At 38.3% G+C, this 14,756-nt stretch overlaps 1 protein-coding gene across 3 annotated transcripts in view; it reads left to right on the plus strand.

The window, feature by feature from the left end:
* Positions 1 to 6,260, plus strand: part of NCOA7 (nuclear receptor coactivator 7) — a 147,406-nt gene extending 141,146 nt beyond the window's left edge. For 2 of the 3 annotated variants that reach the window (XM_038526724.1, XM_038526726.1), the window contains 3 exons: positions 3,160 to 3,255; positions 3,698 to 3,771; positions 4,141 to 6,260. In XM_038526724.1, the coding sequence (XP_038382652.1) occupies positions 3,160 to 3,255; positions 3,698 to 3,771; positions 4,141 to 4,276 (306 nt within the window). In that variant the 3' untranslated portion in view covers positions 4,277 to 6,260. The remainder of the gene's footprint in view (positions 1 to 3,159; positions 3,256 to 3,697; positions 3,772 to 4,140) is intronic. The other variant, XM_038526725.1, reaches the window with a different exon arrangement.
* The last annotated feature ends 8,496 nt before the right edge of the window (positions 6,261 to 14,756 follow it).

Here is a 14,756-nt window from a genome sequence, read left to right on the forward strand (position 1 = left end):
TATCAAAAGATTAAAGAGGATGGAACACTTCCAAACTCATTTAATGAGGCCAGCATTACCCTGATAATCCAACAACAGACAAAGAGAAAAAAGAAAATTACAGGCCAGTATCATTAATGAACATAGTTGTAAAAATCCTCAAAATAATAGCAAACCAAATTCAACATACATTAAAAGAATCATACACCATGATCAAATGGGGTTTATTACAGGGATGCAAGAGGGGTTCAACATCTGCCAATCAATCAACGTTATTGCCACATTAACAAAGTGAAGATTAAAAATCATAATGAGGATCCCTGGGTGGCACAGCAGTTTGGCGCCTGCCTTTGGCCCAGGGCGCGATCCTGGAGACCCAGGATCGAATCCCACGTCAGGCTCCCGGTGCATGGAGCCTGCTTCTCCCTCTGCCTATGTCTGCCTCTCTTTCTCTCTCTGTGTGACTATCATAAAAAAAAAAAAAAATTCATAATGAATCATCTCAAAAAATGGAGAAAAAAATCTAAAAATAGAAAAAAAAAAACCCCAAAAGCAAAAACTCAGACACAAAGAACAGAGTGATGGTTAAAGGGAAGGGGAGGTAGGGCGTGTGCAAGGTCGGCAGAAGGAGTCAAATGTATGGTTGATGGGGGGTAACTAGACTTCTGGAGATGATCACTTTGTAATGAATACAGATGTCAGATTGTAATATTGTACCTCTGAAACATGTATCAATTGTATCTCAAATAGTTTTTAAAACTCTTATAAATATCTAGAAAAAACAAAAAACAAAAAAACAAAACAAAACAAAACAAAAGACATAGAACTCTGAAGCTACCCTGAAGGAACTGGCTTTATTTCGAAGAGTATGGAGAAGTTCAAGCCAAAGGGTACTCTAGAAACTGACGAAAGTTTGGTGAGAAACAATTAAGAGGAGGCTGGTAACTGCATGAAGACAACAAGCTAAACTGAGGACCATCTAGTTTACCAGAGAGGACCAGGAAAAGAGACCACTAAGGAAGCCTTCCTGGAGTTAGGGTAAACTTCATAAACTGGCCCAATTTCAGTCAATTAGACTGCAGTAATTTATACCACAAGGCATTGTGGAAAATAGAGCAATCATCAGGCAATTGTGATAGATTTATACTAACTTAATTCCAGTGAGGCACAGAAATGTTACTTTAATATTGCTCAATTACATTTTCCCATTTTTTTGCAGTGATATTGTCATACATATTACATTGATATATATTAAAAACCCAATAATAAATTGTGCATTAAGGAGGGCACTTAATAGAATGAGCATTGGGTGTTTTATGCAACTGGTGAATCACTAAATCTTATTTCTGAAACTAGTAACACACTATATGTTAATCAAATTGAATTTAAATACATTTTTAAAATAAAAAGATTACTACTTTATGTAATTTTTGTCTACTAAAGAAGCCGAGAGGAGAGAGGAGAGCAAATATACATTTATAGGTTTTATCATATTAACCTTTTTACTACTACTATTTGTCTTAACTTTTTTTCCCTGTGGATTCTTTTGTTCTGTTAATGGCAAATATATTACATTTGTAATGGTAGAGACTCAACAATTTCACTATATATGTATCATAAAATTTCTTTCTAAATAAATTAATAGAAAAGAGAAAGTGGACTTTTTAAATATAACCACAATGTTCTGTATATAACAAAATTAACAGTAATTCCTTATTATCATCCAACCCCTAATACTTAAATAGATTTCTGATTGCTAAGATTTTCACTAAAAAAGAATGTATTTAGAATCCTGAGAGGGTGAGAGAGTAAGGTGGCTTTTCCTATTCATTGATCAGAAAAGAACCCACTTTTCTCCACTTATGGCCATTGCTCCACCTATGGCCATTGCCCTTCTTGTCGTATTTTAAGCACATGCTTTTAAAAGTGGATGCCTGTCTCAGTTGTATTTTAGTTCTTTTATGGAAAGATCACCAGAAGAAGGAAAATGGATTGTTGCTACAGTTTTGTTTTTGTTTGTCCTTAGCAGCTCTAGAGAAAGGTTTAGTAGCAGGAAGTATTAAGAACATTCGTTAAAAAGAGTTTCTAGACTTCTACTACCTAATTTTTAGTATTTCAGGTTGCCAGGAACTAAGTGTATTGGTGAAGAAGATTCCACAATGATTATAATCCAATTAAAATAATTTTCAAAAGTTATAAGACATTTTTCAGATAATCTCCATTTAAAGCGATGTTTCTCCATTGGGTTTTGAAGGAGGTACACCAGAATCACTTAGGGATGTTTTCAAGATATATATGTTCACTCTTGCCAGCTCTTACCCTTGCAGGCACACTGATCAGGATCTGAGCAGAGAGAGGAAGCTAAGACAGTGAGGAAAAAATAGATCATTGGTTCAAATACACCTAAGTCACCCTTAAAGCCCATATAGTATTAAGGGATTCTTATTTTCTTCTTAAAGGCCATTTCAAGCTAAAGAGATTGGATCAGTCATGTTAAGGATACAGTTTTATTTATTTATTTTTAAAGGTTTTATTTATTCATGAGAGATGCAGAGAGGCGCAGAAACACAGGCAGAGGGAGAGGCAGGCTCCTCGCAGGGAGCCGGATGCGGGACTCGATCCCGGACCCTGGTACCACGCCCTGAGCCAAAGGCAGAAGCCCAACCGCTGAGCCCCCCCCCCTCCCCGGGTGTCCCAGGATACAGTTTTAATAAGCATATTGAGAACTCATTTTTACAAATTGAAAGACAAAAATTTATTTTCTCTGGGGAAATGTCTGGCCATGAATCCACTTATAAAACACATAAGACACATGATTTTGTTCTTGTAACCACTTACTTCCGTGTGCATCTTGTTTTTTAATGTTCCCAGTATGTCATCTGTATTCACTAAAGGAAATTTGACTCCATAGTGGATTTCGGAATGTTTTAAAATTGGAACAATTGCTGGCCTTTGACAAATAAGTTCTCGAAGCCACTTGAGTTCCAGTTAGAAATAGAGATATTTTATTTATCTGTTTGTTGGTAGTCTTTTCAGTGTGAGAGCTCTAATTTAGTAATGGTCTTTGCTGAAAGAGGGTTAATGATACCTCCAAACAGAATTGTGTTAGAATATTTCGGAAAGCCGTTCTTTGGGAGGATTGGTTTGAAAGAAGATAATGTTTCTGTTTTCTTTTGACAGATTTTTGGAGCATATGCAACTCATCCTTTCAAGTTCAGTGACCACTATTATGGCACAGGAGAAACTTTTCTATACACATTTAGCCCCAATTTCAAGGTACTTAAATGGGAGAAATACCCAACTTCCCACTGTTGCAGTGTCAGGGGTATGGGTGGGGTTGGAGGTGGGGATTGTCTTTGGAGCAGCAGCTGTCCCATAACCTTATCTGGTCTTGCTCTCGCCTGCGTCAACCCATTATGGCTACAACATGCACACTGCTTTTAGGGTCCCTCCTTGGGCCTTGGGAACCACTCTTGTGCATGTTCTGGGGTCAAGGAAGGGAGGATAGCAGGTCAGAGCCAACATGTGCTCGAGAGGTCTTTCCTACTTCATAACCCCTTTGAAGATCTCATCCTGGAATAGGAAAGGTCTGGCAATCAGGAGCTTCCTCAGCCAATGGGTAGTTTCTTTCCACACAGAGGTACTACCCTAATAAGTCCCTCTTCGCTGATTCTCCAGATTGAAATGTCTGTTTTCTTTCTTGTGTTCCTACCCTAAGGTCTTCAAGTGGAGTGGAGAAAACTCATACTTTATCAATGGAGACATAAGCTCTTTGGAACTTGGTGGTGGAGGGTAAGGTTTTTGTCATTACTAATTTACTGCCTGACCTGTGAGAGTCTGTTTGGACCCAGGTAACCAAAACATTGTCGGGTGATTTTAGCTGGGCCATGTGCTTAATTAGGACAATGGCATAATACATGACCCTAAGAGTCAAAGATAAAATGATTTATTTATGTGTCTAAGTGAGAGACTACTATCATTATTTTTTGGGAAAGATGGGTCATTTAAATGGAATAAAGGAAATGTATGCTTTGTATTCTAAGAAGTTGAGGTTTTTGTCTGTCAGTAGCATAAGGGAAAGAAGATGGGGCAAGGGAGGGCAAAAAGGGTGCCAGGTGAGATTGAAGTGTTTTCACCTTTTTGTATTTGTGATCTTTCCAGGGGACGATTTGGCTTATGGCTAGATGCTGATTTATACCATGGACGGAGCAACTCTTGCAGCACTTTCAATAATGATATCCTTTCCAAAAAGGAAGACTTCATAGTTCAGGACCTCGAGGTATGGACATTCGAGTGAAACCCACTCAGACTGCCTTAAAAATACCACATTAAAAAGATTGGGTTCCATCAGCCCTCCTAAAGCTGGCTGGAAGACACACCCCGGGCCCTGACTGCCTCATCCCACCATACTGCTTTCTTTCTGCCATCGTCTCAGAGCATGGCCACACCGCAGAGGGATTCTGAAAGGGACATGTGGAGGGCAGACAACGAAGACAGAGAGTTGAAGTCCGGATTGTTGAAAGACTTTATACTCCCATTTCCTTCAAATCCATGCAGTGAGGAATCAGAATATTTATAGATGTATGAGTTGAATGCAATTTTTATTTTTGGTAACTGTGAAAAAAAACGATACTGTGGAAATATATACATGCCTTGTGTGTTTATCAACATAATTTTCATTACCAAAATGTACAGCATACTATTGTTTGCCATGGAAAAGCTTAGTCTCATTTAGAAAGATTGAAAGTGCTCAGCACTTAAAGGGAATATATGATTTTTTTTAATTGTCTTATTTATTATTTCTAGTGTATTGTCCAAAATGTGTTGGCAGTTTTTTCTTTTCATGTGTCAAATCTTGAAATAAAGAAATGTATACATTTTGTGCTATGTTTTGGCAGCAAACCTATTTGATTTATATAGTTTTATATAGAATTTTTTTTTGCCCTGATTATTTAGGGTGATAGGTCTTAAGAGCATATATATATATATACACACATATATGCAATATTCTGAAATTTTAAAAGCGCATTATCAATGTTTATTGATTTGACTATTGTAGGCCAGCTTTCTATTTAGTTATTCAGGAGGTACATTTTTACTTACTCTGAACATAATTTGTGAAGAAGCAGCCATTTCTCACAGTCATGAGTTGATCCTTACAGAAATGGATACCTTTCTGAATCTAGACTTGGAACAAACCCTGCTTTTGAAAGGAAAATGTTTTGTTTCTCATAAAATCATGTGAGTTAATAACAGAAACTTTAGTTTCATATTGTTTTGTGCATACTTTCCCCCAACTTCTTAAATTAATGAACAGGTCTCTTTTAAAAGAGACTGGATATTTTAATTTCTGCATATTTTATGTCAAATGAAAAATGTCAAATTAGCCCGACTGTCTTGGTTTCTGGACTCTTGAGAAAAGGCAATGCAAACAAGTGCTTTCGTACCAAAATTGGGATAAAAAAGTAAAACCTATTTTTAACACCAACCCATTTTCGTATCATAAAATATTCCTTGTTAAAATGACAGTAAAGCCTTGTTCAAAATCAAACGATACTACTGATCGCCAAACTTTTATGAAAGCCAAAGACTGCCGAAGGAGAAAGTTTTCAAATAATAGCCAAAGCTGAGAAGTGGTCTGTCATAAATTACATCCCCAGTGACCTTTGGAGGGAAAAATCAATAATAAGTAGTATTTATATACCTGCATTTAAAAAATGAAAGTCTTTAGAATGTTAGCCCGAAGCTGCCAGAGTATTTCCTTTAGATTATTCTGTTATTTTCGAACCATCTACGAAAGAGAACAAATTGCCAAGTGGCCTCCTGTCAAATCAGCAGTTATTTTACTCTACTCACATTCCATGCAAGTTGAAATGAATTCTGTGGAATCTTAAATGTGTAGCCTGGGTGTGCTTTCAGGCAAGCTCTCCTATTGAGAACTCTTGATTAACAACAACATATTGACAGCTTAACCTTAATCTGCTCGTTAAATGATGTATTGGTGTGAGATACCGGGACTGTCTCATGATGATCAAGTTTACCATTTATGCCATCTGCAACCATATGCTGTTAACGAACAAAATGGTCACTCCGCATATATAGTTCACTCCTACCTAGTTTAGTCCATGATACTATACTTGTGAGAGCATATCCAGATGCTGTGTTCTCTATTTAAAACAGTATTGTCCAATCAGAAATGTGTGGCCCTTCATTTATGGATATTGAGTATATGTAATGCAGTGCTAGCCCAATATTTTCAATAAAGGAATTTATGCATCCGGTGTGATTTTCTTTCCCGAGGATTCATTCTACAGGAATTTATTTGATGCTAGAGGTTCTCCTTGTGTGAGAAGATGATGAAATATCCAACATTAAACAAGGTCCAGTGTTTGTGTTTTTATTGGTGCCTTGGAAAGTCCCTTTTTGTTCCCAGTAGCCACCCTCTTATTCTCTCATTGGTTCTGGAAAACTCCAATAAGTTATTAGAGGCAACTCTCCGCTCTGCCTACCAGTTTCTCTGTTCTTAATCCTTCTAGCTGTTCTTTGAATAGTGACCTACTCATTTTAACATCTCTCGACCTACTTCCTAATATCCATGAGGGATCTTACACTCTCGTCAGTTGTTTGTTTGTTTGTTTGATCTCAGGCATCCTATGTTCTAGGCCCTAAAGATGAAGACCGCAAACTGTCTTCCTTGCTTCTCAATTTCTCAGTTCCTGAGTCCACATCAAAACACTAGGATAGGAGAGGGCAACCTACTAATGTCACACTAGACACTGTTAAAAATGATTGAGATATATTCCTGTGCGGCAAGTCACCAGGGGCGCCTTGATGAGTGTGAGTAGTATTGCCCTTCATTTGATGTTCTTTTCCTTAATTAGTTCCTAACTTTTAAAGGCATGTAAAATAAGACTAGTAAAAGAACTACTTTCCTTTTGAGAAGGGCATTGAGAGTTTCTTAAACAAGAAAGGGAAGCTAAGATTCATGTTCTCTTTAGGATGCCTAATGTATTTTTACCAACATAATCAGATAAAGAGAGGTAAGGAGGTCTAAACGAAAGGTAGTTCCAGAAATTCTAGGTCAGTTAAACTCACCCTTAATGCAAATATCAGAAGTGCTTCTGACCACTTCCTTCTGCCCAATTGGGTCACATACTTTTTCTCATTCAGAGAAAACCCTAAACTCGGAACATTACATCCTCTGCTCCCACATCCTTGTCTATGACCATTATCCATAGTGATCCCCTAACAGAATTGTCTTTACTGAGAAAATGAGACTTCACAATTCACACCAAAATCTAGTCTTACTGCCTTCCTTTCTATTTCGTATCTCTAGTGGTTCAGAATAAAAACTAGGTAGGGCCTCCTTGGTGTGGTCAATCAAGCCACCAAAATGGTGTTTCTTGATTGAGTATCTTTGAGGACCTGTTTATTTTCTAAAGATGAGTGCTGACTAGTTGATAGAACATTCTATGATGATGGAAACGTTCCATAAATTCCTCACTATACCCATGGTAGCTACTAGCTACCATACTAGTGTTGAACATTTTCATTTATTTATTTATTTATTTACTTACTTACTTACTTATTTATGATAGTCACAGAGAGAGAGAGAGAGAGGCAGAGACATAGGCAGAGGGAGAAGCAGGCTCCATGCACCGAGAGCCCGATGTGGGATTCGATCCCCGGTCTCCAGGATCGCACCCTGGGCCAAAGGCAGGCACTAACCCGCTGCGCCACCCAGGGTCCCGTGTTGAACATTTTCTAGAAATGTGACTTTGAGTGACTGTGGAGCTGAATTTTTAATTTTTATTTAAATTTAGTCATATGTGGCCAGCACCTGCCATTTTGAACAGCATAGCCCTAGCTTCAGATTTAACACAGCCAAATCCTATTTCATCAGCAATGAACTCAGACTATTATTCCCTCACCAGAAGAGAACCTTTAGTTCTGAGTACTTTATCTCTGCCCTTATCCACACAGCTTGGCACCACCTAAAGTAACAGTGTGTGTCTTTTTGTTTTAGGTAAGAGACCAGAGGACTGAGTTCCCTGAATCTTTCCAAACTGAAAACTTCAATCTCTAAAAAATTACTGATCTCCATCACTACCCAAAGATAATGAAAACCTCTCCCAGGCCTTGTTTCAAATTAAGATTTTCTGCCTTGGCCATCAGCATGTGTTTTGTTCCTACACTGGACACTCTGCTGCTCATGGTAGCCCCATAAGATGCCATCTCTCTCTCCAGGCACCCTGTCCACAATGTGTGATGAACCACAGGACGGAAAAACAATTATTCCTTACACAGAACTGTGCATCCAGTTTCAGAATCGTCAAAGAATAATGAACCACCAAGACTGCCTCAAAGAGTTATATTTGATGACCAATCTTTTTGACTAAGCGTGTCAACTGGGGATGCCCATTAGCTACACGCACATCCAGGGAACCTGCTTGCACATGGAGAAAGTTTTCAAAATCAACCTGTTAGAATGAAGGATAATCAAAGAGAAAAAAAAAAAAAAACATTAGAGACCATTAGATAATCTTAGTGTCTTATTTACCCATCAGCAAGGGTCCATCATTTGGTCAACCACTCCACTTCTAGGATTACAAAAAGTAACCCTGATTTAGCTTCATAACTCTTGAAGATGTTAAACAAGAAACACCAACAAGAAACACACTCAAGTTCAATAAACTTGGATGATAAGGCATGTTTTCTCATGTCTCCAAAGCTGAAAGAATCCTCCTTACCTTGACATACTTTAAAAACATTGGAATTCAGCCAGTCAGCTCAGCCTTTAATCCCTAGAGCAATCCTTCTTGGCTTAACCTCAGTCTCCACTAGCTGATGGATCAACGACACTTTACCTAACAGCTGAGATGAGCCCTTTCATCTTTGAAGACTCCAGTTAACAATAAGAATATTTCTACAAAGGTATGCTGTGTTGAGGTATCGTGTCAACCTTGGGAATTGCTAAAAGGCCCCATTATTACTCCATACCCCAGCAAGGCCTAATCTTGTTCTCTTGTAGCATCTTGTTTCCCTAGTAGGTCCTGCAAAGGGTCAGAAAAGTGGATAGGTTTGACCTGGAGTACAACGGGGATAGTTGGGGGCATATGGTATAGGTCGTATCATCAGATCACCCAGATAGAACTCAAAGCTTCTAAAGACTTCAAAAAGCAGCCGGCATAGTGCCCAAGGCGTGAACATTCTGAGTTTGAATCTCCTCGCTAGATCTTACTGGCTGTGTGAACTTGGTTAAGTAATTTAACTACCATGTGCCTCATTTTCCTTATCTACTAAGTGGGGATAATTAATAATGACCACCCAGGACTGTATGATGATTCACTTACGGTCGTGCTCAGTGTGGAGTAAGCACTACTAAACCATAAAGGAATCCTTCCTTCAAAGGGAGAAAACTGATGATGTGAGAGTTGCAGAGGAAACTTCATTTTCTATGACAGCAAATTATTTAGTCATGAAAACTATTTTCAGACACACTGCAATGGCTCCCATTTGCTCTTTAGATATTTTTACGAAGGTTTTGTTTCCTTTCTTAATTACAAAAGTAATACATGTTCGTGGTAAAGTTTTCAAACAGTACAAAAGGCAATTCAGTAAAAGGCAAACATTTTCCTCCCTACATTCCCAGAGATAGCCATGGAACTTCCTTATGTTTCCTTCTAGAGTATTTCTATGCACACATACTTATCTATATCTTCTTCACATGAACAGAAGCAAACTGTTTATAGGTTCTTCAGTTGTCTTTTTAATTCAACAATATACTGTAGACAACAGTTTGTAAAAGTATATGCAGACTTAGCTCATTCTTCATTGCATGGGTCTATCATTGTTTAAACAGTTCTTCATTAACAGAACATTTCTGGCTATTAAAAAATTCTGAGTAACATCTTTGTGTATAGAACTTGGTGTATTTATGAGTGGTATATTTTTTAGATAATTTTTAGCGGTGAGTCAGTGTTACACACTTTATTTAAAAAGATACTACTAATTATTCTTCCATAAAAGTTATGCTAACTTGTTTACAACAACTGTGTATGACTATGCCACACTCATACCCTCGCCAACACTGATTATGTTGGTCTCTTTTTAATCTTTGCTAAAATGGTATCTTTTTTTCCCACTTTCATTTTCTAATTATCTATGATGTTGAACATCTTCCCACATCTACTGGCTATTTTTGTGTCTTTTTGCCTGCATGTTCTGTCCAAGTCCTTCGTATTTTTTCTATTAGGTTTTCATCATTTTACTGATTTGTAAGCATTCTTTGTATACTTACAAAATTAGCACTGAGTCACATATATATATATATATATATATACATACACACACATATATGTCATATATGCATATATACACACTATAAAATATTCTGTTTGGGTTATATTTTTAAGATGCATAAGAGTTTCTTAATTATAATTTCTTTGTAGTCACTTTCATTATAACTTCTGGGCCAGAATTTTTTAGATCAATTCAAATTTATTCAGCATGATTTCCACTCCTCACTTAAACATCCTCACTTAAACACACAAAAGTATGTATCAACACGATCCTTCATTTATCTAAAATGCATCCTCTTGCTTATCCTATGCTAAATTACACACACACACCCCTCATACTTCAGAATATTTAGAAATAACTTCCTCCAAAATCAGTTCCACTTTGCACTAGCCAGTAATCATCCTGTTAACATGTGTCAGTATCTTCAGGAAAGGTCTTGGACCAAGAACTGAATGTTCATCTTCAGTGCCATCCCCCAGGGAGTACACCAGAGCTGAGCTAGTGTTGATGGACAACTTCTGCCTGGATCTCCAAACCCTGCCATGATGCCTTGCCTAAGGAATGACTGATATGCTAACAGTAATAATAGTGCTGAAGGGGAGAATGAGGAGGGTAGGTAACATTTATTGATCATTTTCCACCCTTTCTTATATGCATTACCTTGTTTGATCTTCAAAATGAAGGCAGCATAATTCTTATCTCTGTTTTAGAGATGAGGAAACTGATTCTTCAGAAGTCTTGCTTGAAGTCACAGAGTTCATGAGGGTTAGAACTATCGTATGTTTACTTATGACTGACCCAGGAGCTGAGCTCTCAACCATAACAGTCGGTGACATTGTCTAGTGTCTGCAACATCTCCATCACCTGGTTACCCACACTCTGCTTAACCACCTGAAGGCACCAAGATCCACGGTCCTCTACTCAAGAAAGAAAGCTCCTTAGTGGCTAGGAGCTCCTCTGTGGCTAATCAGGTTTTATCTATCCTTAAAACCCCGATGTTTGGCAGGGTCCATGGCACCTAAGAGGCATTTGATAAACGTTTAAGTTTAAAACTGAAGTGCCGCCTTCGGCGTGGGGCCTGATCCTGGAGACCCAGGATGGAGTCACACGTTGGGTTTCCTGAATGGAGCCTGCTTCTCCCTCTGCCTGTGTCTCTGTATCTCTCTCTCTCTCTGTCTTTCATGAATAAATAAATAAAATCAAAAATAAATAAATAAAATAAAATAGGTGTTTAAAGCTACAAACTTCTGGGACACCTGGGTGGCTCAGTGGTTGAGCGTCTGCCTTTGACTCAGGGCATGATCCCAGAGTCTGCGATCGAGTCCCACATTGGGCTCCTTGTGGGAGCCTGCTTCTGCCTATGTCTCTGCCACTCTCTCTCTTATGAATAAATAAAAATCTTAAAAAAAATAAAGCTACAAACTTCTAGGGCACCTGGGTGATTCAGTGGTTGAGTACCTGCCTTTGTCTCAGGTCATGATCCTGGGGTCCTGGGATCAAGTCCTGTATCAGGCTCCACACATTTCTCCCTCTGCCTATGTCTCTGTGCCTCTCTCTGTATATGTCTCTCATGAATAAATAAAATCTTAAAAAAAAAAAGCTACAAACTTCCTTGTAAAAAGTACATTAGTAGCACCTAAATATTTTGATATTTTGTGTTTTTATTATTACGTAATTCAAAACACCCTCTAATTTTCCTTGTAATTTGATATTTGGAAGCGTGTTAACTTCCAAATATTTGGGGGTTTTCTAGGTATCTTATTGTTACTGATTTCTAATTTAATTCTGTTGTGGTCAGAGAATATATTCTGTGAAATTTAATCTTTTGAATATTATTGAGACATTTTACAGTCCATGATACAGTCTATACTTGTGAACATTACACGTGTGCTTCAGAAGAATATGTACTCTGTATTTACTGGGTATAGCATCAGATCTTGTATATTTTTACTGATTTTCTAATTGTTCTATTAATTATTAAAAGCTTCAACAATAAAAAATAAGTAAATAAATAAAACTGAAGTGGATTATGGAAGGAAATGAATCCCAGAGAGGTTAATGGATTTGCCCAATACCCAACAACTAGATGGTAGAGCAGGGCCTAAAGCACAGGATTGGGATTCCTGGCTCTCTTCCCCCCTGCCCGGCCCCCCCCCCCCCCCCCCCAATATAATGCTAAGTGACAAACTTACAAGCATGATTAAGGTTGTGATGCAGAAAAGAATGATTCTTCCTCCAGCTACTCAAGTTCTTCCCTTAGGTCTTAGGGATATAAGTGAAAGAAGACTGGGGAAGAGATGTTGGGGATGTGGTGGTGGTGGTGGCATGTGTAGTTGCCCTTGGGGAAAGAATCCCTTCATTTTTAGATCTCTTAGTTATTGGCTTTCTGAAAAATGTAGACTGAAGGGAAATTCCAGGGCCTCAGAGATTTAGGACATTGGCTGGGAGTTGCATTCCATTTCCAGAGGTGAAACCTAGAAAATGCTTCAGGAGACCATTTAAATGAAGAGAGACCTATCCACTGAGTTTGCACTTAGGTGAAAGTGTTAAGAGAAGAGTATAAAGCCAGGTGATAAACTGGATTCTCCAGCGTAACTTACTGTGTTGATTTAGGGAGATTTGTCAGGTAACACCCCCACCCCCACCCCCCAACAAAAAACAAGAGGAACATTTTACAAGAACATCTTGCATAAAGTAGATAATCTAGGCAAGGTAATATAGTGCCTGATACTACGTAAGCATGTAATAAATGTTAGCTAGATCCTGCAACCTCTGCTTGTTAGCAAGTCACTGATCTGTAACTGTTCCCTCTGTGATTCAGTTTCCTCGTCTGTAAAATGAGAGAATATTACCTTCCTCAAAGAGATGAGAATTAAATAGATTAATATATGTAAAGTGTCATTATAATACATACATTTACTTGTGTTTTCTTTAACCTTTCAATATTGTTTCTAAGATTCATTCATGTTGTTACTGCAGCTTTATTTTATTGTGTGTTTAATAGTCCTCTGTTGAGGAGCTCCTGGGTGGCTCAGTCGGTTAAGCACTGGATTCTTGATTTTGGCTCAGGTCATGATCTCACGTTTGTGAGATGGAGCCCTGCTCAGCCTCTACACTCAGCAGGGAGTCTCCTTGAGATTCTCTCCCTCTGCCCTTTCCTCTGCTCTCGAGTCTGTGCACCTGTGCTCTCTCCCCCTCAAATATATAAATCTTAAAATATTCCGCTGGTGAACATACCACTATACAACTATTTATCCATTCTCCTGTCAGTGGATAGGGTTACTTGAAGCTCTGTGCTTTTTGTTTTGTCAATGAAATGTGAGTCTCAATGGATGGAACTGCTGGACCCTCCAGTATTGCCTTATTGGGCTTGACAACATACCCCTCAATATTTCACAAAGCAACTATATCATTTATATGTCCATCCTAAGGATACCCTGTGCAATGTCTGATATTAATTTTTTTCATTTTCGCAAAGTCATTTCATTGTAGTTCTAATTTGCATTTCCCTGACACCTGAGGATGAGCATCTTTTAATATTTCTTGGCCACTGATGTTTTCTCCATTGTGAGGTGTCTATTCATGCTTTCTGCTTGTTTCTTCTAGTCTGCCTTCTGGGGAGTGGTCACAGGAAATCTTTGCTATTCCTGACTTACAAATAATAGACATGAGCCAGCCTGCTAATCCTATCTACTTCTGACGAGGAGAACAAGTAATTAGTATGATGAAATCTGAGGTTCTGAGGCCCTCCAGGGGTATTTTCTCAAAAGTCTCCCTGAAACAGGCAATATCTAGGGTACGGGTAGAAAAGGAGGATGTTTGTTGGATTGTTTTGCTTTGCAGATGTGGGCATGGACTGACATTTATTAATTTGGTTTTGTGATTTTTTTTTTTAGAAACACCAGCAAACAGTTTGGTTATAACAATAGTAAACATTTATTGAGTACTTAGAAGCCAGTACTATTCTAAGCACTTAACATATATTATCTCAATTAAGCTTCATAATAATTTATGATGGCCAGGAGACAGATATTACTATTTCCCAATTAAGGAAATGGAAGCCTTGAAAAAGTAATGAATTGTTCAAAGTAGAATTACTAAATGATAGAAATAGTCTTCCCCAGCCCATTTTTAACCACTTTCTTAACCACTCAGATAACCACAGGAGTTGGCAGGGAGTATAGCAAAGATGAAGGGAGGCACGGTGGGTGCCCAGAAGCAATTCAAGGTACTGATGTGCCTTTGGGGTCTATGCTGAGCAGGGATGAAATTTGAAGATGGGAGGGCAACTGAAAGAACTGAAGAAAGACCAAGAACAGAAATTTCTAAGTCAGGAGAGTGTCAAACTTGCTGGGACAGTGCTTGCAGAGGTGTGAAGAGTCACTAGAGTCACCCAGAGTCACTAGGTTCTTGGAGTATTTGGGTAAATGTGAAGTTAGGCATTTTGCCACAGGAATGAGTTGTGTTAAACAGGA

The sequence above is a fragment of the Canis lupus genome, chromosome 1, assembly GCF_011100685.1.
Source record: "Canis lupus familiaris isolate Mischka breed German Shepherd chromosome 1, alternate assembly UU_Cfam_GSD_1.0, whole genome shotgun sequence".
Lineage (NCBI taxonomy): Eukaryota > Metazoa > Chordata > Mammalia > Carnivora > Canidae > Canis > Canis lupus.